Source organism: Corvus kubaryi, unplaced genomic scaffold (assembly GCF_017639235.1).
Source record: "Corvus kubaryi isolate FWS band 111438036 unplaced genomic scaffold, C.kubaryi_AGA036_p1.0 37301, whole genome shotgun sequence".
Classification (NCBI taxonomy): Eukaryota; Metazoa; Chordata; class Aves; order Passeriformes; family Corvidae; genus Corvus; species Corvus kubaryi.
Window position 1 is genome coordinate 466,415 of NW_024581094.1, and position 23,308 is coordinate 489,722.

The 23,308-nt window shown below is 60.6% G+C and overlaps 3 protein-coding genes across 5 annotated transcripts in view; 2 read left to right on the plus strand and 1 right to left on the minus strand.

The window, feature by feature from the left end:
• The window catches only part of PLEKHH3 (pleckstrin homology, MyTH4 and FERM domain containing H3), a 12,168-nt gene extending 5,161 nt beyond the window's left edge, over nucleotides 1-7,007 (plus strand). Inside the window, exons 2-14 of one of the 3 annotated variants that reach the window (XM_042027832.1) lie at nucleotides 1-190; nucleotides 2,144-2,199; nucleotides 2,864-2,952; nucleotides 3,084-3,278; nucleotides 3,458-3,615; nucleotides 3,774-3,897; nucleotides 4,095-4,392; nucleotides 4,489-4,696; nucleotides 4,925-5,061; nucleotides 5,178-5,298; nucleotides 5,372-5,821; nucleotides 5,894-6,085; nucleotides 6,167-7,007. The exon at nucleotides 1-190 is cut by the window's left edge and continues 1 nt beyond it. In XM_042027832.1, the coding sequence (XP_041883766.1) occupies nucleotides 38-190; nucleotides 2,144-2,199; nucleotides 2,864-2,952; nucleotides 3,084-3,278; nucleotides 3,458-3,615; nucleotides 3,774-3,897; nucleotides 4,095-4,392; nucleotides 4,489-4,696; nucleotides 4,925-5,061; nucleotides 5,178-5,298; nucleotides 5,372-5,821; nucleotides 5,894-6,085; nucleotides 6,167-6,349 (2,364 nt within the window). In that variant the 5' untranslated portion in view covers nucleotides 1-37 and the 3' untranslated portion in view covers nucleotides 6,350-7,007. Of the gene's footprint in view, nucleotides 191-2,143; nucleotides 2,200-2,863; nucleotides 2,953-3,083; nucleotides 3,279-3,457; nucleotides 3,616-3,773; nucleotides 3,898-4,094; nucleotides 4,393-4,488; nucleotides 4,697-4,924; nucleotides 5,062-5,177; nucleotides 5,299-5,371; nucleotides 6,086-6,166 lie in introns of all 3 variants that reach the window. The other 2 variants (XM_042027830.1, XM_042027831.1) reach the window with 2 other exon arrangements.
• Nucleotides 7,008-7,879: 872 nt separating this feature from the next.
• Nucleotides 7,880-15,208, minus strand: TUBG1 (tubulin gamma 1). Its single transcript, XM_042027834.1, has 11 exons — nucleotides 15,072-15,208; nucleotides 14,734-14,846; nucleotides 13,753-13,920; nucleotides 13,428-13,496; nucleotides 12,532-12,611; nucleotides 11,818-11,944; nucleotides 11,014-11,100; nucleotides 10,644-10,793; nucleotides 9,267-9,419; nucleotides 8,820-8,981; nucleotides 7,880-8,591 (listed from the first exon to the last, which is right to left on the minus strand). The coding sequence occupies exons 1-11, from the start codon at nucleotides 15,118-15,120 to the stop codon at nucleotides 8,394-8,396; spliced, it is 1,356 nt and encodes a 451-aa protein (XP_041883768.1). The 5' UTR covers nucleotides 15,121-15,208; the 3' UTR covers nucleotides 7,880-8,393.
• A 192-nt stretch (nucleotides 15,209-15,400) lies between these two features.
• RETREG3 (reticulophagy regulator family member 3) lies at nucleotides 15,401-23,000 on the plus strand. The gene is made up of 9 exons (XM_042027835.1): nucleotides 15,401-15,606; nucleotides 16,121-16,227; nucleotides 17,369-17,399; nucleotides 18,479-18,605; nucleotides 19,297-19,381; nucleotides 19,791-19,928; nucleotides 20,387-20,466; nucleotides 20,822-20,954; nucleotides 21,461-23,000. The coding sequence occupies exons 1-9, from the start codon at nucleotides 15,416-15,418 to the stop codon at nucleotides 21,892-21,894; spliced, it is 1,326 nt and encodes a 441-aa protein (XP_041883769.1). The 5' UTR covers nucleotides 15,401-15,415; the 3' UTR covers nucleotides 21,895-23,000.
• The last annotated feature ends 308 nt before the right edge of the window (nucleotides 23,001-23,308 follow it).

Here is a 23,308-nt window from a genome sequence, read left to right on the forward strand (position 1 = left end):
CGCGTCCTGGTGCCGTCCCGTCGGTGTCGGCGGGGCGATGCCGTTCCCGGGCGGGCTGTGGTGGTTGCTGTGCTGTCGACGGGGCTTCACGCTGCTGCGGCGGGACTACGGCGAGGCGGAGCGGGAAGCGGACGGCGAGGCCGAAGAGGAGGAGGAGGCGTCCTTCGAGCTCCGCGCCCAGGGAGACCAGGTGGGGCCGGCACCGGCTCTGGGACAGCCACCGGGACGAGCACAGACGCCGCTGCCCGGGCGGTCCCGCTCCGGGGTGGGTCGTTCCGGCGGGTGCGGGAGAGCTGCAGCTCAGGGAAGCCTCCGGGCGGGCGCGGAGGTCCCGGGCCCGCGGGGCAGGGCCGGCCGTCGCGGGAGCCGCTGCCGGCTGGGTGCAGCCGGAGCCGGGCTCTGCCTGCTCCTGCCTGCTTCGGCCCGCGCTGCCCGCTCCTTAGGACAGGGGCCGCGGGGCTACCGTGCCGGACCCGCGGCGGCCCGGTGCGCGGAGGGGCCCCGGACTGCCCCGCCGGAGCGGGCCGGGACTGTCCCGGGAGCACGTGCCGGGCGCGGAGAGCGGGCCTGGATCTCCCCTCTCCGGCTGCTTCCTCTCTGGAGGGAAACGGAGTGGCGGAAACCGGTGCTTCCTCTGGCCAGGCTGCTTTTGCGACGGCTGATAGCGCGGGGTGCGGGGGGAACCCCGGCTCCCGGGGGCCTCCTGGCTGTCCCGGCGGTCTCCGGCACCGAGGGCCGTGGGGCCGAGTCCCAGCCCGGACTCAGTGGGTGGTGACAGCCTGGTCCCGCTTGCTGTGGCCCGTCTCCCCTGCCCACTGTGGGGGCTGCAGCACGGCCCTGGCTGCGCAGGGCTGGAGGCAACCTGAGCCCCCTACGCTGTCAATCCCGTAGCATCAGGTCCCCTTTCCCAGCAGTGCCAGCCCCCTGGGACGGTGGGAAGTGGGGACAGTGACAGGGCTGGAGCTGGGCCCTCTGGGAATTGGTGGCAGTGCCAAGGGCACAATTATGTCAGGAACCGTCTTTGGGCTTCCCGCATCCCGTGGGCCACACTGGCTCCGGGCTGGCGTGGGCGGCTGGTGACGCCAGCTCCCCTGAGAGCCTTTTGCTGTGGCCAGGGGGGTCCTTGGAAACCCACAGCGTCGACTACCCCTTCGTGGGAACATGGGAGCAGCTACCCTGGCCCTGCCACCACAGCTCCTCTCCTGTTTATTTATATCCCTGAGAAGGAGCCGGCTGCCACCGCTGCCTCCTCTGGACTGCCCATGAGAAACTGGGCACTGCCTCCATGCCTGCAGCCCTGACGAGCATGTGAGGCCCTCCCCAGTCTCGGCAGTGGGACAGTGTCTGGAGGTGCTGGCCCTGTGCACGGGTACCAGCACTATGTGACAGGTGCCCTTAATGCCACAGGTCAGTGGTGCCCGGCCCTGCCCCACAGCACAACCATACCTGCAGCGGCTCCCCCCTCCCTGTCACTATTTTTAGCATCTGTCTCTTTTTCTTGGCGTTGCGTGCTCTGGCCTGTCATGCCTCTGGCTGCCCTGTTGGGCTGCAGCTGGCAGGAGCTGCCGTGCATCTCCCAGGACAGCATTGCCGGTGCTTCCATGTCCCCGCACCCCACTCTGCTGGGCGCCCTGCCCGACCCGGTGCCTGCCTGTGCCTGGGCTCTGCCTCGTGTCCCAGCATGTGTGCCAGGGTTATCACGTGAGCAGCACTGTCCATGTCAAGTTGTGCTGCGTGAGGAGGAACTGACCCTGTCCTACTGCAGGGCCAGGGACTTCCCAGTGCTGCGTCCCACCGCCGCGGGCAGGAAGTCAGCGGCCCCATTACAATGGGACTTTGTGCCGTAAGCGTATTACTCAGCACTGACCTTGTGCAATTCTGCACGGTATTCAGCCAGCCGGGTCAGCTGAGGACACATGGCCAGCGCTCCTGCCGGCTGCCCCCGCACCCGGGGTGCCCCAGCTGCAGCCGTGGCTCCTGCCGTGGCCTTGCGGGTGCCAGGGCTCTTCTGCCCCATGGCAGCAGGATGGGAGCCTGTCTCTCTGGGCCCAGAGCTGGGTTGACGAGGAGGCATACAGTAATGGGGTGATGGCGAGGGTGCCAGCTAATGATTGTGGGGCTGAGATGTCTCCTTCCTCCCCAGGGATCCCTGGAGGTGAGCCTGAGCCAGCCCACCCGCAGCAGCAGCGGCTCAGAGCGGTGAGTGATCTGCTGCCTCCAGTTTGCATTGTGTCCCTTGTGTGGTGCTGTAGGAGCTGGGGACTGGCATGTTGTGGGAGGTTGCCCTGGTGCTGGCATGTGCCGAACTGTCCTGCACACAGAGCTAGCACCAGGCTGTGCTGCTCTGTCGGGTAGAGCAGGGAGTGGCAGAGCCGGGACTGCTCTGCTTGTCCCCATGCCTGGCGCATCCTCAGGCATATCTCCATCCCTCTGCCATGCCAGATAGCTTGACTGCTGCAGGCTTAGCTGATGGGGCTGTGCATGACTCCTCCTGTACCAGGAGGTTCTGCCAGGCTGTGTCCATCAGCAGAGGCTGTGCCCTGCAGCGGTCAGTGCTGAGGAAGACAGGGTGCTGGGGCACGGGGGCCTGCTCGTTCCCTGTACTCACAGTACTGACGCTGCTGCCAACATTCCTTCCTGGTTGTTCATTTTCCGAATTCCTTGGCAGGGCCAAGACTGCAAACAGCTTATTTTTAGCCGGGGTCATTTGCACCCAGCGACTCTGCCGTGTTCCCACCGCAGGGCTGTGGGGTGCCCAGAGCCCCTTGGGACCTAGCTCACCCCAGCCCCGAGGCCAGCTCCCTGCTCAGGGGCTGTGGGAGACACCCACAGGCAGCTGAGCTTAGCCCCGTGTTGCCCTCAGGTCCCTGCTTGTTGCGGAGGAGATGCGCAGCCTCATCGTGGAGAAGGGCCCAGGGCCAGTGGAGGATGACCCTGATGCTCTTGTGAAAGGTGGGATTGTGCCCCAGCTGTGGCTGATCCCATCCCAGAGGGACGGTCAGACCTGCACAGACCCTTCCCTGTGCCGAGAAGCCCGTGGGGCGGGTGGTGCCGTCAGTGGGGCTGAGGGTTCCCCTTTCCAGGCTGGCTGCAGCGGGAGATGCGGGGCTGCATGAAGACCCCCTGGATCCGTCCTCGGAAGTACTGGTTTGTGCTAACACCTGACTCCCTGGACTACTACAGCAGCAACGAGAAGGGGGCCAGGAGGCTGGGCTCCCTTGTGCTCACCAGCCTCTGCTCTGTGCTCTGGCCGGACAAGCAGCTCTACAAGGAGACTGGTGAGGTGCCCACACCCCTTGGCTGGGCCACATCTTCCCAGCCCCTTGTGCCCTGTGTTACCCTCCCAGCCCTTAGGGCCCCTTTCGCCCAGAGGAGAGGCTGTGCTGAGCCCTGGGGCGCTGAGCTGGCCTGGCTGGGATGCTGGTGGACAGGGGCTGAGTGAGTCTGTCCCTCGCAGGCTACTGGAGTGTGACGGTGTTTGGCAGGAAGCATTGCTACCGCCTGTACACGGAGCACCTGAACGAGGCTGTGCGCTGGGTGTGCGCCGTGCAGAAGGTCATTGACAGCAAAGCGCCTGTCCAAACGCCCACCCAGCTGCTCATTCGTGATGTGGAGGTGAGCCCATGGCACCGGGCTGCCCATGGCTGCAGCCGTAGGCAGCACTGGGATGAATGTTTGGGGCCTTGCATGCCCCAGGGTGGCGGTGGGGGTCTGTGCCAGGCACTCAGCCAGGTGAGCCCTCTGCAGCTGCTGCCGTTGCTTTGCCCCCACAGGAGCACAGAGACAGCCCTGAGATTCTGAAGCAGATCTATTGCTGCAACCCCATCCTGCGCTACACCAGTGGCCCCCTCTACGCTCCCCTGCTGCCCTTCCCCTATGGCAGCCTGGACCAAAGCGGTGAGGGGCGGTGGGGGGCACGGAGCTGGGTCCTACACTCCAGGCTGGTGGCACCGATGACTGGGCTGGCTGCTCTGCGGGGCAGGCAGGCACTGGACTGGGGCCTGGCTGGCTCTGGGTGTGAGGACAGTGCCCAGCTGCTGGCTGGGGGTCCTGGGGAGGACCACGGGGCTGTTAACCCTCATCCCATCCCACAGCCCCTGGCCCCCGCAGCTACACCACGCTGCGCGACGAGGCTGTGAAGCTCTTCAACTCGCTGCAGCAGCTGGAGTCAGAGCGGGACCCAGTGCCGCTGATGCAGGGTGTCCTGCAGACCTGCCTGGACCTGCCGCCGCTGGTGGATGAGATCTACTGCCAGCTGGTGAAGCAGACTACGGAGCCGCCGGCGCCGGGCGGGCAGGGCGACCTGCACTACTGGCAGCTCCTCACCTGCATGAGCTGCACCTTCCTGCCCTCCCCGCCTGTCCTGCGCTTCCTGCGCTTCCACCTGGACAGGTGAGTGCCAGGGTGCCAGCTGCCATCAGGGAGCTCGCCAGGTGCCTGGTGCCTCTCAGATCAGTGCCACCCTCACCCTCCTGGCATTTCTTGCAGGACAGAGAACCGTTTCCCTGCCTCAGAGATGGCCAAGTACGCCTGCTTCATCCGGGAGGCGCTGGGAAAGACGAAGGGGAGGGAGTGCGTGCCCTCTCTGGAGGAGATCCTGGTGCTGATGCAGCGGCAAGAGATGATCTGCACAGTGCACTGCCCTGGGGCGCCCGCCTGCAGTGTGGCCATCAGTTCCCACACCACAGCCGAGGAGGTGAGGGGTTACAGCTGTGCCAGGCAGGGGGCTGGGGACATTTTGGCGCTGAGGGCTGGGTGGGCAGTGTGCCACAGCAGGTGAGCAGGGTCTCTCCTAGCTGAGCCATGGTGGAGGGGCCAGGGGCTGTCTGCCTTTGCCCACCATGACCTGTCTGTGTCCCTTTGCAGCCCTGAGTGCCGTGGCCAGGGACACGTGGTCACCATCGGTTGCCTTTGTCTCGCCCAGGTGGCCCAGGAGCTTGTGTCACGCCTGGGGCTGTCCCAGAGCCCCAACCTCTTTGCGCTCTACGAGCAGTCCCGGCGACGGGAGCAGCCAGTGGGCAGTGCCACACTGCTGGCTGATGTCCTCACCAGGTTTGAAAAGTAAATGTCCTATTCTGCTGCCTATGGAGGAGAGGGGCTGGGGGAGCCACGGGTGGGCGGGACACACAATGTGGGGCATGTCCACAAGCTGATGGAGCCGGTCCTGTCTGCTGCAGCCTGGCTGGAGAGGACCGGGAGCAAGACCCACCGTGCCGGCTCTGCTTCAAGCACTACGGCTTCCTGGATACGGACAACGTCCCACGGGACAGCCTGGAGTTTGCCCTCCTCTTTGAGCAGGTGAGCGGCACACTGGGGTGCTGTGCTGTGCCGTGGTGGCCATGCCGTGCCGGCTCACCCTGCTCTCTCACAGGCGCACGAGATGGTGCTGCGGGGCTACGTGCCCACATCAGAGGAGACGCTGCAGACACTGGCGGCCCTGCGCCTGCAGAGTCTCAACAGTGACTTCTCCACCCACGCACCCTTCCCGCGCCTGGAGGAGCTCTTCCCGCCCCATGTGCTGCATGCCCGGTTGCCGCCCCTGCCCCACCGGCCCCCCAGCAAGTGCCGGGGGGCCCGGCTGCGCGCAGGGCTGCTGGCCAGCGGGCTCTGGGGTCAGGCGCTGGCCAAGCAACGGGCGGAGCGGGACCAGCGCCTGCGGGGCCGCCTGCGTGAGGAGGGGGCCAGCACCATGGCTGCCATTGTGGAGAAGTGGAAGCTGCTGCAGGGCATGGGCCGGCCCGAGGCCATGGCCGCCTACGTGGCCTTGGTGCGGGAGTGGCCTGGCTTCGGCTCCACACTCTTCGATGTCGACCTGCATGCGGTGAGGCCCCGGCTGGGTGTGGGGCAGGGGCAGCCCTGGCAGTGGGCAACCCTGACACCCCTCTCCTCGCAGAGCCCGGTGGGCTCTGGGCCCCAGCGCCTGTGGCTGGGCATCGGGGCCAAGGCCGTCTCGCTCTACAAGCCGGGAGAGCCCGAGCCCTTGGACAGCTTCTGCTATGGCCGCATCTCCTCCTTCGGTGCCTCTGACAGCAGCACCTTCCGCCTCTCTGTGGAGGATCGAGACCTGCTCTTTGAGACCTCCCAGGTAAGGGGCTACCGTCCCTCCACCCTCCCCCTCTCAGCAAAGGTGCCCCGGACTGACCCCTTATGCCCCTTCTACCTGCAGGTGAATGAGATCGCCCAGCTCCTCAACACGTACCTCGCCTCTGCGGGTGCCCAGCGGCTGCCCCGGCGCCAGGAGCCTCCCACCAGTCCCCCCACCTCGGAGCCCACTGTGCTGCCGCAGGGGCTCTGCCCTGGGGCCGGGCCCTGGCAGCACCAGCCACCAGTGGGTTCCTCCCACAGCTAGCCCAGCAGCTGGTGTGGCCATGCAGGTGCTCTGATGGCTAGCGTGAGAGGGCAGCCAGCCCAGCAGCAAGTGGCAGGTCTGTGCTGGCCCCCAGCTGCTCCGCAGAGCAGGGGGCCAGGGGGTCATGCTCCCCCCACTGCCATTGCCTTTCTGGCTATTCCCTTAATTTATTTTGAGACGCCTGCGCGCCCCACGTCTCCCAGCACTTTCCCTGGTGGGCAGTGGGGCCGCCCCGCTGCGGTCCCCCCACGCTGCCCCCAGGCCTGTCCCTGTCCCCTATACCCTGGTGCCTTTGCCTCCAGCACTTGTGTTGCCTGGCCACTCTGCTCGTGCCCCGAGGGCTTTGCCTAGAGCAGAGGGTACCAGGCGGTAGTGCTGTGCCATCATCTGTCTGTCCGTCCTCTGGACCCACCCCTTCTGGAAAGCTGCGGGCAGCTTTTGGCCAAGCTGCCCCGGGGACCCGTGGGCTCCTCCTAGATGAGTGGCTGGGCTCTGCGGTGGCCCTGTGGCCAGGCTTATGTCACAGGGGTGGCTGGTGGAGCAGCAGCTGGTACGGCTGGGGCTTGGCCCCTCAGTGTTGCCTCTGTAGAGTTTGTTGGTTCTGTCTTGGGATGGGGGGGTTGGTTGGTTGTTTTTCTAAATAAATGCACAAAGGAAAGGCTGGGCCTCCTGTCCTGGAGCGTGGGTTGACAGCAGGAGGCTGGGACAGTCAGCTCCCTGGAGCAGCAAGGGCAGCGGGGCCTGGGACAGGCAGCGGGGAGGAGCAGCACAGCGTGTCCCTCTGGTCATTGCCAGGCGACCTTTGGCATTTCACCAAGAGCACAGGCAGCTCCAGCTCCCCGGCAGCCCCTGGCACTGGCTGCCCCGGCGGGGGGAACTGCCTCAGCCACGGGGGCTGCTGCCAAAGAGGGCATGGGAGCCCATGCTGCCATGGTGGCTGTATTTTTAGTCTCCTGCTTTGTGCCCCAAAGAGCAAGAGGAAAATGCTCATTTTCACCTTGGGCTGCCTGAGCTTGGGATGGCGCCAGCACTGCCCCTTCTCCCCAGCCCAGCTCCCACAGGTCAGGCCTAGAGCTGCTGTGTCCATATCCCCTGACACTGTATGGCCTCAAGCCCATGTCCTCCCTGGTGTTGCTGTCCCCTGCCTCAGATCCTGAGTGCTGAGGGCACCCCCAGCCTTTCATGGTCCATCCCTGCACGGGGCCTCACTCCTGCAGAATATCCATGTGGGTGCCGTGTGCTCTGCAGGCAGGGCGGTGCCGCTCCCGGCCCTGGTCAGCCGTGCCAGCAGGTCCTGCCAGTATTTCTGGCTCTGCTGCAGCAGTTGCCCAGTGCTGCCTGGGCCCCATGGCACTGCCAGCCAGGGCAGAGCTGTCCCTGCACACCCCAGGACGTGCTGGTGAGCAGTGGTCGCGGCGCTCCCGTGCAATGGGGCTGGCTGGCCGACCAGACAAGGCCAGCACCAGCCCCAGTCTCTGCAGCTGGCTTCCCTGGAGCCTGGCTGTTCCATCTGGAGTCATGCAGGCAGCATCAGTGCAGGAACAGCCTTTATTAAAGCAAAATAACCTACAAAAATATAGATACAGCCCGTGCCCCAGGCCTGATCTGGCCAAGGAGGAACAAGGCTCCTGCCCAGGGCAAGGACTAGCTCAGCCACATGGAGCCTTTGGCCACGGGGGTCATGTGCACCCAACTCAGGGGGCCAGGCCTGTTCCCAGCCTCAGGGTCACTCTCCTCCTCCTCACAGCAACTGTTGCTCCCACTGGCAGAGGTTCCCTCCCAGCATAGGGCGCAGCTGCCCCAGTCCTGTCCTGGGCCAGGGCACACAGTGGGCTGGGGGCTGTCCCCCACCGAGGAGCTGCAGGCGCAGTGCTGCTCCCCGCAGAGGGCCTTCCGCAGGGGAGCACCGCGAGTGTGCGGCCGGCATGAGGGCTCTGCCGCGCCAGGCAGCGCTGGGGGGTGATAAATGTGGGCACGGCAGAGATGAGCCCTGCCGGCGTGCGTAGGGGTGGCCATGGGACCTTCCTGTCTCCTGGCAGGGCACTCACTGTTCCTGCGTGCCCCAGGAGATGTAGTCAGGGCGTGTGGCTGCATGATACTCATCGATCAGCTGCTGCACGATCTCCCGGGAGTTGTCCAGCTCGTCGAAGTTGTCCTTGAAGATGTCCTCCTTGCGGAACTGCTCCAGGAAGGCCTCCCGCTTGCGCAGTTTGTCGTACTGCCGGCACGTCCGCTCGAAGAGCTGGAGAGCAGCGCAGGGTCAGGGGGGTCAGAGCTCCCCAGGGACCCTTCCCAAGAGAAGGGCACCTTGGTCAGCAGGACTGATGGGACTCTGGACCAGCCCAGAGCCCTGCTGGGAGCCACCCACCCCATCCCTGTCAAGGTATGCCCTGGCTTCGTGACAAGCCCAGACTGAAGAGACACGAGGTCCGGGGCTGCAGGGCCCGGCAAGGCGAGGGAAGGCACTCACCGAGGAGATGTTGGTGTGGTTTGCCATCATGAGCCCGCTGACGCGGTGAGCAGACGGCAGGTAAGGGGACTTGCGGGACAAAGCCACCTGGATGCTGGCAGGGCCCCAGGGGATGAAGTTTGCCAACTTCCTCTCCCGGATCCGCTGCAGACTCTTGTGAACCTGGTAGGATGAGAATGGTGAGGGGGAGCAGGGTGAGGGACAAACAGCTTGGCTCTTGGCTGCAGCAGACCCAGGAGGTGCTCCTCACAGGAGGCACAGCCACGGGAAGGTGGATTTCAGCAGGACTGCAGCCTTTCCATGAGGTCAGAGCCCAAACAGGAGCAATCTGAGGCCAGCTCTCAGGTACTGCCTAGTTCCACCCCAGGATCCCTGCACGGACAGTGACCATGTTCCTCCCTGGGCCATGCCATGGCCATCAGTACCTGAGCAGCCGTGGGAACTCACCTGTGTAGGATCCACCTCCCCCTGGATGATGTTGAGGATGGCGATGTAGCAGTGGTTGGTCTGCCTGTCTCGCCCTGTGGACACCATCACGTTTTTAGGCTGCAGCAACCTTCTCATCACATCCAGGACTGTGGTTTTCCTCACACTGGCCACCTGCACAGGCCAGCGAGGGGTCAGAGGGAGCAGGCGTGCTGCTCCCTGCTCTCCTGCTGCCAGGAGCAGGGGGCAGCTGGACAGAGATGCCCTGACCCCGGGGATGAAGCCACATGCAAAGGCACATGCAGGATAGGAAAATCTCAACACCGGACAACAGGCACAGCCAGGCCGAGAAACAGAGTGGAGGCTCCAGCCTGGGGGCTGTCTGGCCCCCCCTGCAGCACAGCAGGGGCTGGGGGTGAAGCTCAGCTGAGAACAGAGGGACAGGGACCCGTTTAATGTTGCTGTCAAACATGGGTCCTGTCCCACTGCCAGGCAGGGAGCAGTGGGGGTTCAACAGGAAAGGGGTTGTTCCCCACTGCATCCCCTCCCCGCCTTGCCCAGCTCTGAGCCATGGGCAGCCTGGCCACTGCCCTCCCCGAGTGCTGTTGGGGCTTGGCCCAGCTGCTACTGGCCAGGGGGGCCACAGCCAGGGTCAGCTGGGTGACGTGGCAGCCCCCTCCTGCTCTGGTTGAGCCACTGGCTGAGCCCTGCCCACACTCCTCCCTTGGAGGACAGATCACACACGGATACCCTTTTCAGAGCCAGCAGTTTTTCAGATTTGCTTCTCTGAGAAACATCCTGAGGAAATGCACACAGGGAGAGGAGAAGAGCAGCTGTTAGTTCCTGCTGAACCGTGGTGGGCCAGTGCAGGTGAACACCTCCCAAAACAGAACTGCCCCACTGGCATGGGGGAACTGGGGGGCACTAGCTAGGGTCAAGCCAAACGCAAGCAGCATCATCTGAAATGCTGAGGGATGGCAAATACCCTCTCAGGCACAGACTGAGCTTCAGGAAGGGGCTGACACATGGCACCCACCATCAGTGACAATGAGCACTAGTGTTTGGACCCAAATTGCCCAAGCCGATGGCTCACGGGGGGGCAGGGCCACTCTCCTGGCCTTGCTCTGATCACTGCTAAGGGTGGCTTTTGCCAGTCCTGACCCCGATGATCTTGACAGCTGCCCTGATGCATGCAGCAGGTAGCCTGGCACAAGCACAACTGCCTGCTCACGTCTGATTCACTGCACACGCAGCCGTCAGGTGGTGTGAGCACATGGGCCTGGGATTTGGGACATGCAGTGACAGCTCACACCGGGACGGGGCTGAAAGATGCTGCAAGGTGAGCGTGGCAGCTTCTCTGCCCTTGGGGATGGGAAGGAGTGCCTGGGGCTGCCTTACCGACTGGTCGGTGGTGAGTGGCGTGTACCCCGTCATGAGGAAGTGCAGCCGGGGCGTGGGGATCAGTGAGGCGATCAGCCCGATGAGGTCGTTGTTCATGTACCCAGGATACCTGAGCGTGGTGGTGCTGGCAGACATGATGGTGGAGACCTAGGGGAGAGGGCAGGGTCAGCAGAGGGTCGCAGAGCGTGTCAAAACCTGCCTCCTGCAGACATGCCAAGGGAAGCTGGGACGCCTGGAAGGGCACAGCAGCCTCGCTCACAGCTCCAGGCTGCCCACCCCTGAGCCCAGCCCATGAAACAGGTTCAGACTGAACTGAACACAGCAGGGAAACCCCATGCTGGCTTCTCCTGAAGGAAGCCCTTCTCACCAGCTGGTTGATCTGCGAGAACGACGGGTTCTGAATGTGCAGCCGGTCTGTCGCGATCCGATTCAAGGCTGTGTTGTCCAGAACCACCTGCAACAGAAACCTGGCTCTGTGAAGGGCCCCTGAGGCAGCTGAGGAAGGACAGTCCTGGCCATGTGTCCCAGGGCACTGGTGGTCCAGCACAGGCCCTGAGTGGAGCCCTCTGCACAAGTGGCAGACACTCGAAACCACAAGCTGACTCATCTGTGGCACGTAACCGACACCGTCAATGGAACGTCTTCCCTCCCTCCTGGCTGTGCTCCCCGTGCTCTCCCAAAGAGCTCTGCCCCTGGGCCAGCGCTGCACAGCAGTGTCAGTTCCAGCAGCTCTGGTGCAACTGCTCCTCCACTGCCACATGCAGGGATCAGCTGTGGGGGATGAGCAGCGTCTCGGTCAGACCTGACCGAAGGCCCCGGTGCAGGTTCAAGGTGCTGCCCGGCTGCGGATGTTGTGGGTGCTGCAAATGACACAGGGATTGAGTGCAGGCAGAGGGTGCAGCACAGCTACACACAGGAAGCACAGCCAGCCCTCACTACCTTGGGAAGATGTGCTGGATCCAAGGCAGAAATGCCAGGCAGCTCTGCAGGGGTTAGCACCAATGAGGGTCCCTGGGGCCACAGCTGCTTGGCCCTTCTGTTCCAGGCGTGCTCATTGCTGCACCTGGGGCTCATGGGCGCTGCCACAGGGCTGCCCCCAGGATGGGCTGCAGTTCTGAGCTGTGGGGACAGGGCTGTCTCCTCGGGGCTGGCTGCACCATGGGCCTCTTACCACGCAGTCAGCGTTCTGAGTCAGCCTCTTCAGTGTCAGCAGAGAGTTGTATGGCTGGACTACAACATCACTCATCTCATCCTGGTTTGGGAACACTGAGTAGGTCTCCACCAGTTTCTTGGGATACCTGGTGAGAAGTACAGCATCTCAAGGGTTAACACCATCAAGCTGCACTCTCCCCTTCCACAAGCTGCCTTAGCAGTCTCCAGGGCTCAGGACAGAGTGAGTCACCAGAGCTGCAGCCAGAGTGGCTCCCAGGGAGGGAGAGAATGTGTCCCAGCAATGCCTACCCCAGCAGCCCAGGAGCTGGCTGCCAGAGGAGCTACAGGGAGGCTGAGCCATCCACAGGCTGATTAAGCAGCTGCTCACAAGTCTTTTCAAGAAGATGCAAGTTGGAACAGGCCAGGATGGCAGCCCACAGCCTTCAGCCAGAGCCTCCCACCCTCCCCTGAACTATCAGGGTTTTCGCAGGCAGCTGCCTGATAAGAACGGCCAAAGGAAGACAGAGCTTGGACAGAACAAGTTCAGTTTCAGAGCCTCTGAAGTCCCCAGGCATATCAGGAGCCGTCCCTCCGCAGGCAGCATGCCAGGGATTGCACAAGGCAGTGTTTGGGTGGGGGTGGTGGCTCTGAGTCAGCGCTCTCCAGCTCCCGCTCTGGGCAGGCTGCCCAGGTCAGGCCAGGCACTGTGGTGTGGGGACAGGGCTGTGCTCACCTGTCATTGAGTCTCTCCAGGAGGTACGAGCCCAGCCCAGAGCCTGTTCCACCAGCAATGGAGTGGCAAAGCACAAACCCCTGGAAGGAAGCAGAAGGCAGGTGCTGAAGGTGAAGCTCAGCCCCAGAGCAGGCAGACAATGTGTCACCTCCATAACCTCCAGCAGAGTCCTGCCAGACAGGGACAGAGCTCCCTGTGTCAGCTGGGAGCAGGGATGCAGCAGAGACTGACCCCAGCTCCCCCAGGCCTAGCAGGCCACGCCTGCCCACACAGTGGGATCTACATCTCTGCACACCCCGCAAAGTGCAACAGCTGCTCGGGAACATTCAGGATTCCTCCCATCCAGAAAAGGATTTGGAATAGCTCCAATGTCACCTCCAGGGTCCAGTCCATCACAGGAAATGGAGGTGCACGTTCTCAGCCCTTTCCTGGGTCCTCCACACCCCTCCCTCCTTCTAGAGTCACTGAGCTCCCAAGCTCCCACTGTCTGACACCAGGGCAGCTCCCACCTGCTCAGCTCCCACAACAGGCGCTTGAATCTCCTGCCAGCTTGTTTTGGTGACGCTCTCCCTTCTGCTGCTGCCACGTGACAGCCTGACATCAACACCCAGCAGCCCTGTCTGTCTGCACACAGGGTACAGGTTCACATGGACAGTGTAAAGAAAAATGCCCCACAAGCAAACAGTGAAAGAACTTCTGGGGCAGGCTGGCAGGTGGAGTGGGGATAGACAGACCTCCTGTCCCTAGATCCCCTCTCTACATGTTCTGTGCTCAGTCCCACAAGCACACTGAGCAAGTCTGTGCCCATTACAGTGCTGAGCTCAACATTACAAAGAGCAACCTGGCTGGGAAAACACCAGGCAGAGCCACCAGATCCAAATCCCTTGTTTACTTACTTCCAAACTGTCACTCCCATCAGCCTCTCTGTCTATTATGTCAAAAATATCTTCATGAATCTTTTCTCCCTGCAAGAGAGATCAGGACTGGTTTTGTTCCTTTCCAACAGAACACACAGAAGAGCTGCTCAAGCTCAGTGTGAAGTCAAGCCAGACTGGCAGTTTGGTCCTGTGCCCAGGGTGCCACAGGGCACCCAGCATCAGTCCCTGCCACTGACGAGGTGTTCTTCAGACACTGGGACTGAGCTGACATGAGGGAGCCAGGACAAAGCCCCAGGCCTGATGAGCTGCCCTGTGTCTCACCCAGCAGCACTAGAGCTGGTACCTGCGAGAAGCCACTGGCCCAGTTGTTCCCAGCTCCCCCTCCGTGCTCGGACAGGTAGATGTTTTCTGGGTTGTAAAGGTTGGCATAAGGGGAGTTGAGGATGGAGTGGATGACGCGGGGCTCCAGGTCCAGCAGCACAGCCCGGGGGATGTAGTGCTCATCATCTGCCTACAACGAGAGCAAGAGGATCTCGATGCTGCTGCAGCTCGGTGCCACTTCCACTGCGAGGGTGTGAGCTACCCCCTGGCTGCAGGTGAGCCCCACATGGCCAGGCTGTTGAGGGGAAGGAGGGAGGCAGACAGGCTGGTCCTGTGCAGCCCAGCCTCAGTGCAGCATCTCTGTGTCCCAGAGCACTCCCAGCGTGGGAGCAGGGGACTCTTCGTGCTTACATAAGACACTATCTATGGCAGCCACAGCCGCGTGCCTCTGCTCCGCCTCCACAACGCTCCACTAACAGACCGGGAGCGCAGGCGGGAGCCCGGAGCAGGCTATAAACAGGAGCCCGGGCTGAGCCTCGGCTCCCGTCTGCACGGTCAGCGCCCGACCAGCCGTCGCTGTGCCTGCGGGGGCTGTGGGGAGGGCTGTGCACAGGGCTGTGGGGAGGGCTGTGGGGAAGGCTGTGGGGAGGGCTGTGGGGAAGGCTGTGGGGAGGGCTGTGGAGAGGGCTGTGGAGAGGGCTGTGGGGAGGGCTGTGCACAGGGCTGTGGGGAGGGCTGTGCACAGGGCTGTGGGGAGGGCTGTGGGGAGGGCTGTGGGGAGGGCTGTGCACAGGGCTGTGGGGAGGGCTGTGGAGAGGGCTGTGGGGAGGGCTGTGGGGAGGGCTGTGTACAGGGCTGTGGGGAGGGCTGTGCACAGGGCTGTGGGGAGGGCTGCATGGGCACACACAGCCCGGCTGCACCTGCCCGGGCACGGAGCCCCGCAGGGACTAGGGAAGCACACCTAGCGCGGTGTGCCCGCTCCACGGCCTGGGGCCGCCGGTACCTGGTAAAAGAAGACGTCCTTGCGGTCGGTGCCCTCAGTGGCGAACTCTTCCACGATGCCCTCGGGGCTGATGCCGTGCTCGGCGCAGAGCTGCTTCCAGAACTCGAACCCGACTGCGGGAAGGCGCGGTCAGACAGGCCGGGCAGCGGGACCGGGGCCGCAACCGGGACGGGGGCAGGGCCCGGAGCGCCCCGGTCCACAGGCCCCGCCCCACTCGCCTGAAGCCCCGCCCTGTCCGTCCCGCCAGGCCCCGCTAACTAGCCCCCCCCCCCCCTCAGCATCCCGACCCCGCCCGGTGCACGCTCCTCCGGGCCCGCCACGGGGCGTGGCGCGCTCACTCTGGTTGCCGCACTGGCCCAGCTGCAGGGTGATGATCTCCCGCGGCATCGCGGCCGAGGCTCCGCTCCGCTCCGCCGCCCCGCCCGACTCCGGTACCGCCGCGTCTCCCGCCGGCGCCAACGGCAGCGCGCCTGCGCACTGCTCACTTCCGGGGCAGCGCCGCGCACCTCCGCCCGTGACGGCGCCCTAGCAACGCGCGTGCGTCCCGGCAGGGGGTGCAGGATGCGCCTGCGCCAAGATGGCGGCGCCCAGGACGGAGTTGCGGTCGGTGGCGGGGGCCGCCATGCCTGCGGCGGGCGCGCGCGCGCGGCGGGCGGGCGGATGTTGACGCCGTGAGGGAGCGATGGCGGCGGCGGGGTCCAGGCTTGGGCCCGGGCCCGGCGAGCGGCAGCGGCGGGTGCAGGCGCTGAGCGCGGCACTGCGCTGCCGCCTCGGGCCCTACGAGCCACTGCTAGGCGCCGTGCAGGCCGCGCTGGTGTGGGAGCGACCGGGCCGCAGCGCGCTGTGCTGGGCGGCGGTGCACGGCCTGTTCTGGTGAGCGGCGAGGCTGGGACCGGCACCGGCACCGGGACTGGGAACGGGCCGCGCAGGGCGGGCGGCGCAGCGGCCCCGCCGAGCCCCTATCGCCAGGGCTGCGGGGGTGGGGGTTTGGGGGAGCTGCCCCCGGGTCCGTCAGGGGCCGCGGGTTTGGTCCGTGTCCCGCTCCGGGCAGGAGGGACCTGGGAGCGCTGGGTCTGCTGCAGCCCCGTCCGCGTGCTCTCCGTGTACCTGAGAGCATCACAGTAGCTGGGAAAACTCAGCCTGCTGTGTGCCAGTGGAGGGAGGGCAGCTTGCCTGGGACAGGAGCTGTACAGCAGGGCCGGCCCGGGAGAATTTACACGAGTAGACCAGGGTCACCCGGCAGCTGCCCTCGGGGCATGGTGTGTGTTGACTCAGTAGTAGGTGCTGAGTTTTCTCTCTGAGCGGCTGGTTTTAGGTTGGTTTGTGTTACCTCTTCGTGTCTCACACAGATCTGGCCAGCACCGACTCGTTGGTTTCTTCCCCACAGGTTCTTTGCTCTGACTTCCCTTCGTTTGCTGTTCCTGATTGCACTTACCCTCATAGTAGTAGTGTGTCTAGACCAGTGGAAGCACAAAATCTGGCCAGAAATTGGCGGTAAGTTTTTGAGCTCATAGCAGCAAATCAAGCCCTGTTTCCAGCCCCACAAGTACAGGCTCTGCACCGCCTGCAGTTAAATTGTTAAAACCTGAGCCTTTTGCTTTAAGGGTCTAGAAGCTGGCAAGAGTACTGCAGGCATGCTCGTTCCAGAGCTGGAAAATTCTAACCTGTGTAAACATAAGTCCTTTTTGTGCTTGTGACACTGGTATTTGTCTTGTAATCCTGAACCACAGGGTGTACGTGACCTAGTGCAGGTTTGAGACAGTGATTCACTTTCTGAGCATTCAGTACCAGAGAAATTGAAGCATATGTGGAACTCATCTGGATTCCTCCTCAGAATCCATAATAATCCAGTTTAGGATGAAGACAAGTCCCAGCCTTGCTGTTGATCAGAGATTTCTTTGGGAGAAGAGGCATCTGAACAGCTGTTAATGAAGTTAGTTTTCAGCTTTCAGTAACCAAAGCAGTTGTGTCCCTCCTTTGTGACATTAATACACTGATGAACACCCCCATTCCGAGCAGCTCGGGGTCCCTTGGCTTCGCATGGACAGGTTAGTTTGGAGCAGTGTGAGGGTCTGCATGTTCCCAGGGCTGGTTCCCTGACTAACCAGCAAGTTCGGCTCCCAGCTTTCTGCTTCAATCCATGTTCTCTGTAGTTCCTGGGAAGACATTAAAGCTTTCCTCGGTTTCAAAGCTTGGCTCAGGCTCCTTCTTAGGAGACAGTGTCTGTCCAACTCCCTCATCCCTCTGATTCGATCTCTCAGGGTGGCTGGTACGTCCCTTTCAAGTCCCAGCCTGGGTGAGAAAGTATCAAAAGACTTAAATCCCTGATGCCTCCAGTCTGCAAGCTGTTCCTGCTGCCCAGCTGGTGTGTGCAGGAGTTGGGGAGAGGGAAGTGGGCAGCCTCTAGTGTCCAACAAACACCGAGGAGCAACAGGAAGACTCTTGCAGTCCTGTACTGTCACACGTACACACTCAAGATTTTGTTATGGAGTGATGCATCTCCATCCTGTAATTACAGTTAATGTCTTATCCAGGTGTTCCCCAGCTCATTAAAGCTTTACTTAAATCCCAAGAGCTAAGCGTTCCCATGGCGAATTCCTTGCAACTAATGTAGTGTCTGTTCTTAATGTTTTAGTGGCAAGACCTGATGAATTAGACAATGAGAGGTAGGAAACTAATTGACTCCTCTGCTGTGATACTTTGCTGTGATACTGTGTTGTTACCTGCACATGCTTGGGATGATGGCTCCTTCGGGTGAGGAGGAGGGGGAGAAGGGAGGAGGGAGCTGGGAGCTGCTCTGTGGAGGGCAGATGGAGACCCAGATGCAGTCAGGTGGTTGTGAGAAGTTTTTAACTTGCCCAAGCCATTTTTATTATACTTTGCCTTCACACCAGCCTCCAGATACATGTGCTCGATTCCCTGCCCCCTGCCTTAAGAGCAATTCCTCTTGTATGGGCCTCCAGTAGGAGGAAAACAGCATTTCTGTGGGAATTAATGAAGTCTTCTGAGACTTGATAGGGAATATTTAACAGGCTTGTTCCAGCAGTTGTTCCTGCATAGTTATGATCTGACTGCAGCATTAATAATGGGTTGAGAAACTTTGAGGTGTTGCCTCACTGCTCACACCTGCCTCTCTGGGCACACCTTCCTGCCACCACTGCCAGGCTCTGCTGGATGTCAGCTCCTGATTAAATCACCTGAGCTGGTGCCAAAGGACAATTGTCTTTATTCATTTTTTTAAGAGGCCCAAGCACAAAAGGAATTGCTCTTTCTAACCTTCAGGTACTCGTGACTAGCAGTTAAGCAGCACTAACAAAACTGACCAATTCAAGGCCTCTCGAGTAACTGAGTATATGAGGTGAGGTGCAAGGCTGCTTCTAGACCTCATGCTGAACACTTAGAGGCTGCAGTTGACCAGATAAACACAGAAAAAGTAAATGGATTCACTTGATTTGCCTCTGCACTGCACACTCCCTCCAGCAGTATGGAAACTAGTCCAGGCTCTTGACTGAAATTCCTGCTCTTCAGCTGCTGTGGGAGCACGGGGATGCTGTAGAGGCTGCTACGGGCTGTAGATGAACTGCTTTGGGCAGGCCACTGCTTGGAGGGCCGGTGACCCTCATCTCTAGAGCTCCATGCTGGGCTGGGAACAGAAGGAAGCACTGAGACAAGTATTTGTAACAAGGGTCTTCAACACTCACACTGATGCAGCAATATCTGTTCCCAAATTCTGCCTTCACTGCAGCTGGGGATACGTCCACCCTCGGCTGCTCGGAGTGCCGGAGCTCTGTCATCATTTGGCTGAAGGATGGGTGGCTGGGACCAACTTCTTAAGTAATCTCTTCGTTTTCAAGAGGCAAAGTCCTGGCAAGGTAAGAACATAGAGACTTCAGAAATAACCTGTTTGGTGTGGAGCCTCTGCTGACCACGAGGATCCTCCTGTGCTGGCATCCAGCACTGGCTGAACACGTTCCTGGATGGGAGGTTGCCATGGGATGTCTCCCACAACACTGTGCCTATTAGGTGGTGGGGAAGAATGGAAAGCACAGTCAGAATAACCAGGTTGTGGAGGAGGGAGGAGAAAGTGAACGTTAGTGTGTGGATTGCACCACTGAAGTGAGAGTGTGGCTGCTCCTTCTGTAGGTTTCTGGCTTTTCAAGTGCCCGTCAAACTTGTCTCCTCACTGGGTTTTAGCAGCTTGAGAAAGTGTGTCAAGCTTTTTCTTTATTTTATTGAGTTCATGGAAAGAGAAACCTGTAGCACAGTGATACTGTCCTTGTCCTCTTCACCTTGAAGAGCTCTCTTGTTTAGCCTCTTCCTTGCTTTTGGTGTCCCTGCTTTAGGAAGCTCCTCTTGCCCTCAGGCAGGAGGCCTTGGCTGCCTGTGGCTCTGAGGGCAGATGTGCCTGTGTCTGTGCCCATGCTGGAGCACATGGTAGGATGCTGTGAAGGCTTCACCCTCCTTGGAACGATGACTTGACCCAGAATTTGCAGAGACTGAGATGGTCAAGAAGTGAGTGAACCTACTGCTTAACCCTGGAAACTCACTGTCTCCCATGTTCAGTTTTGCCTTCTAGTGTGTGGAGTGTTCACTTTCCTGGCTGTCCTGGGCCGGTATATCCCTGGGCTCTTGCTCTCATACTTGCTGTGTAAGTAAATCTCTGTGCCAATACAGACTTCCATGTGAAAAGAGATGAGTGGGTGCCAAATGTCCAAGGAATGGGGCTCAAGAGGAAAGCTTGTGTGAATGGCTTTAAAATTTAAAATAATACATTCTGCCAGGAATGTGGTGGTTCTTTACCAGGACTCAAAGTCTGCTCTGGAGAGAACATGTTTTGAGTGCTTGGTAACTACAGATCTGAGCACTAACAGGTTGGCCTCTCAATTTTGTTAAACTGGCAGAGGTGATGGCACCAGTTCTAACGGCCTCCCACAGCACTGCCCTCAGTGCTCAGATCTGCCGTGCTCTGTGTGTTTGTGCTGCATCACAAAACGGGCAGGATGTTTGCCAAGCACCATCCTGAACAACCTTCTAACCCGCATTCCCACTCACTGCAGTGCTCTTCGTCCTGCTGTGGCCCCTCGCCGTGTACCACAGGCTGGGGCAGCGCATGTACCTGCGGCTGGAGCCGCTGCTGCAGCGGCTGGATTTCAGCGTCCGGGGATACATGATAGCGAGGCAGCGGGAGAGGCAACGTGAGTTCTGTGCTGTTTCTGGCCCCAGGGTTTCAAACCTTGATCTTTGGTACCTGAAACGGGCTATGAACAGAAGCCCCCACCTTTGTGGGCGGTTGGGCTGCATGTCTGGCATGGCAAATTCTTGGAACTGCCTTGGGAAGAGAGAGAGGCAGCTCTGCCTCTGCAGCCATCTCCTAGGAAGCAGCTGCTGTGGGCTTTTCACAGCACTGAGCTGCTCCAGTTCTTGGCTGCCAGAACTGTGTGTTCTCTATTATGGAAAAAGGAAAGGTTCTGTGCGAGGGAGTTCTAAACATGTTCATCTCAGCAAGAAACCTGCTACAGCCGCAGTCAGAAATGATCACGGCTCTGCTGTGGAACAGAGCTGGCTCTGCTCTGTTACATTCAGTTTGGGGTTTTCTGGTTCTGCAGAGCCTTGTCCCAGCAGCAGTAACAGCTTTGTGTCTGGTTTCTAACAGTGCGTGGCCGGGCCCTTGGTCAGGAGGCCACGGACGACGGGAGTGACAGCGAAGAGGAGCTGGCTGCATTCTGCCCCAAGGTAACCGACCCTCGGGGAGAGGGAAGAGCTCAGCTGGAAAGAACAAACCACGCTGTGGGGACATGCAGCATCTGGCTGTGTGTCAGCACAGTGTAGCTGAGAGTGATGGGAGAGCAGATGAGGGCACTATCCTTTCAGATAGGTCTTTCCCATTCTGTCCCACTAAAGAATGTCCAAAGCTGCTTGTGCCAGCTGCAGTCTCCTAGACTGCACAGTAAATGTGAATGAGACTCAGGTACCAGTCTCCTGTGAGGACCAGGTTTAGCTGGAGGCCACTCTATCATCTGTTTTGTCTTGAGGCATGGGGATAAGCTTTCTAGTGCTGATATTTTCAATTTTATCTTTTATTTCAAAGCTGGATGACTCCATGGTCGCCAAGGAACTGACCATCTCTGACTCAGAGCATTCAGATGCTGAGGTTTCCTATACTGAAAATGGGATGTTTAACCTTTCAAGGGGCCAGACTCCCCTGACAGAGGGATCAGAAGGTGAGAGGAAACAGGCAGCTTCTGGAAGGTGTGGAATACCAAGCAGGCACCAGCGCGATGGGTCGGAGGGAGGATGTGTTACCTCCCGTCATTGAAGTCTGGCTGTTTGATGTCGGCCTTGCTGCTGGAAATGAGCTGCAACTGCCTGTTTTGTTCAGAACTGAAGCTTCCTCCTTCATTCATGTGGTGCTTGAGTGGAGCGATGGCAGCAGCTCTGCAAAGGCAGATCCAGCTCTGCCAGCCTGGCTGTGGGTGCGGGTGCAGCGCAGTTGGGGGTTCGGGTGCTCCCCTCTAGCAGGTGGCTGGTTCAGCACTGGGATTCCTTGTGAGTGAGCTGGGAGGTCAATGGGATATGAACAGTTGGGATGGGAGGGAGGGAGAGGTTGAAGACAGTGTGGTCTGTGAGCTCCCAACAGTCCGTCCAGGGGAGGTGCTGGCCCAGCTCCTGCCTGGGCCTGTGGGTGCTGGGTGGGTGCTGGCAATTAAAGCACTTTCTCCTCTTCCAGACTTGGATGGTCACAGTGACCCAGAAGAATCTTTTGCCAGGGATCTCCCTGACTTCCCCTCCATAAACCCAGAAGCAATCGGCATAGATGATGAAGATGACACCAGCATTGGGATCCCGAGCCTGGCATACCGCCCACAAGGGACAGAGGATCTGCAGCTCCCATACGAGCAGGAGGAATTTGGCACACTGCCATCAGTGCAGAATCTCACCAACAACATCACTGGCTTTGTCACCAGGGGTATGATCCAGCTGGCACTGTCAGGAGCCCCTCAGGCAGGCTCCTCACGCAGCACCAATCCCCAGAGAGGGGCAAAGACTCACCTCAGAGCGGCCAGTTCGGACTTGGACACTGACGCCGAAGGGGATGACTTTGAACTGCTGGATCAGTCTGAGCTGAACCAGCTGGATCCCACTGGCTCCCGGGGCCAGTAAGCCATCCTGTCACTTCCCTCTGGTTTTGTATTGCGCATCATGGAGGGAATCCTAGAAGGAAAAGCCTTGCACAGTTCTCTCAATTGTCTCCCGTGAGTCTGAGTGATGTGACAGCCAGTCCTGGCTGGGTACACCACTGTGACTTGTGACTCTGTAGCCTCGCTTGGATTTTAAAATAAAGGACGCTGGCAATCTGTAGGGAAGAGGCATTGATGGGATAGCTCCACAATCACCCTGCGCTGTCTGACAGGATACCTGCTCCAAACTTTCTCTAAGACAATAAATCTGGTGTCTGCAGCTCTCAAGTCCAGTGGGACTGACAGCATCACCAGGGACAATTGTGCACTGAATTCTGGCACTGATGTGTAACCAGGGGAACAGGACAGAGCCCCTCAGACGTGGTGTCTGGGACTCAGTGCTGTTCTGTCTCAGACAGCTGTTCCTCGCTCCTCATATGTGCACAAATCCAAGTCTTCTCTCCCAGCAATATCCAACTCCAGGTGGAACCAAGCCCCTTGCTCCATTGTGGATGTTGTGCAGCCGCAATGTTTTCCTTGCACTGGCTGCTCCCTCGGCTCCAGCTCCTTGTGATGCTGTTTTGTAAGAGCCCAATGGCAATAAGACACCTGCTGTGACCACCAGACCACCCGCAAGAACATCCACGTGTAGCCCCTGCTCTTGTGTTGCTTTTCTGAACTAACAGCCTTTGTTAACAGCCAACTAACACTTTGCTAGAAACCCCTGTGCTGCTCCAGTGCGTTCCCGTGGGCAGGGCTGAGGCTGCACATCCCCCGGCAGTTTTCCTGGAGGAAGGAGGAGGTGGAGCAGGGCTGCCAGGGCGGTGGTGTGTCCCCTGGGCACACCTTGCTACCTCCAGCCTTGTGCAGGCAGAGCCCAGCAGTGGGAACCGGACGGGGGACAGCAGCCCAGACCGCCAGTGACTGAGGAGCTCGCACCTGCCGCGGTCCCGTGAACAAACCAGCAAACCCCAGGGAGAGCCACCCCCACTCTGCCCACCGAGCGGCCCCATTATTTTTCCTAAGCCATAGACCCGGTTCTGATCACGTTTGTGCAGCCAAGAACGTACCTCGTCAGGGACCCTGTTACCGGCTGCTGTTTGTCTGACTCTGCCTAACCGACTGCGTCGGCCGTGCCGGGGCTGCGGTTGGGGGCGGGGGAGCGGCCTCAGCCGGGAAGGGGAGGTCGGTAACGGGTTATTCCATACGGGTTCGAGCCCCTTCGCTGGCCGCGTCCGGTGCAGAGGTGGGGGGGCGAGGGGGCTGCGCTTCTCACCCCGCGGCGGGAGCGCCGGGCCCGGGTCCGGTCGGTGAGTGCCTGCCCGGGGGCGCAGAGCCTCCTCGCCGACCCAACCCCGCCCGGCGCTCTGCGGCCGACGTTTCGCCCCTCGCCCTGC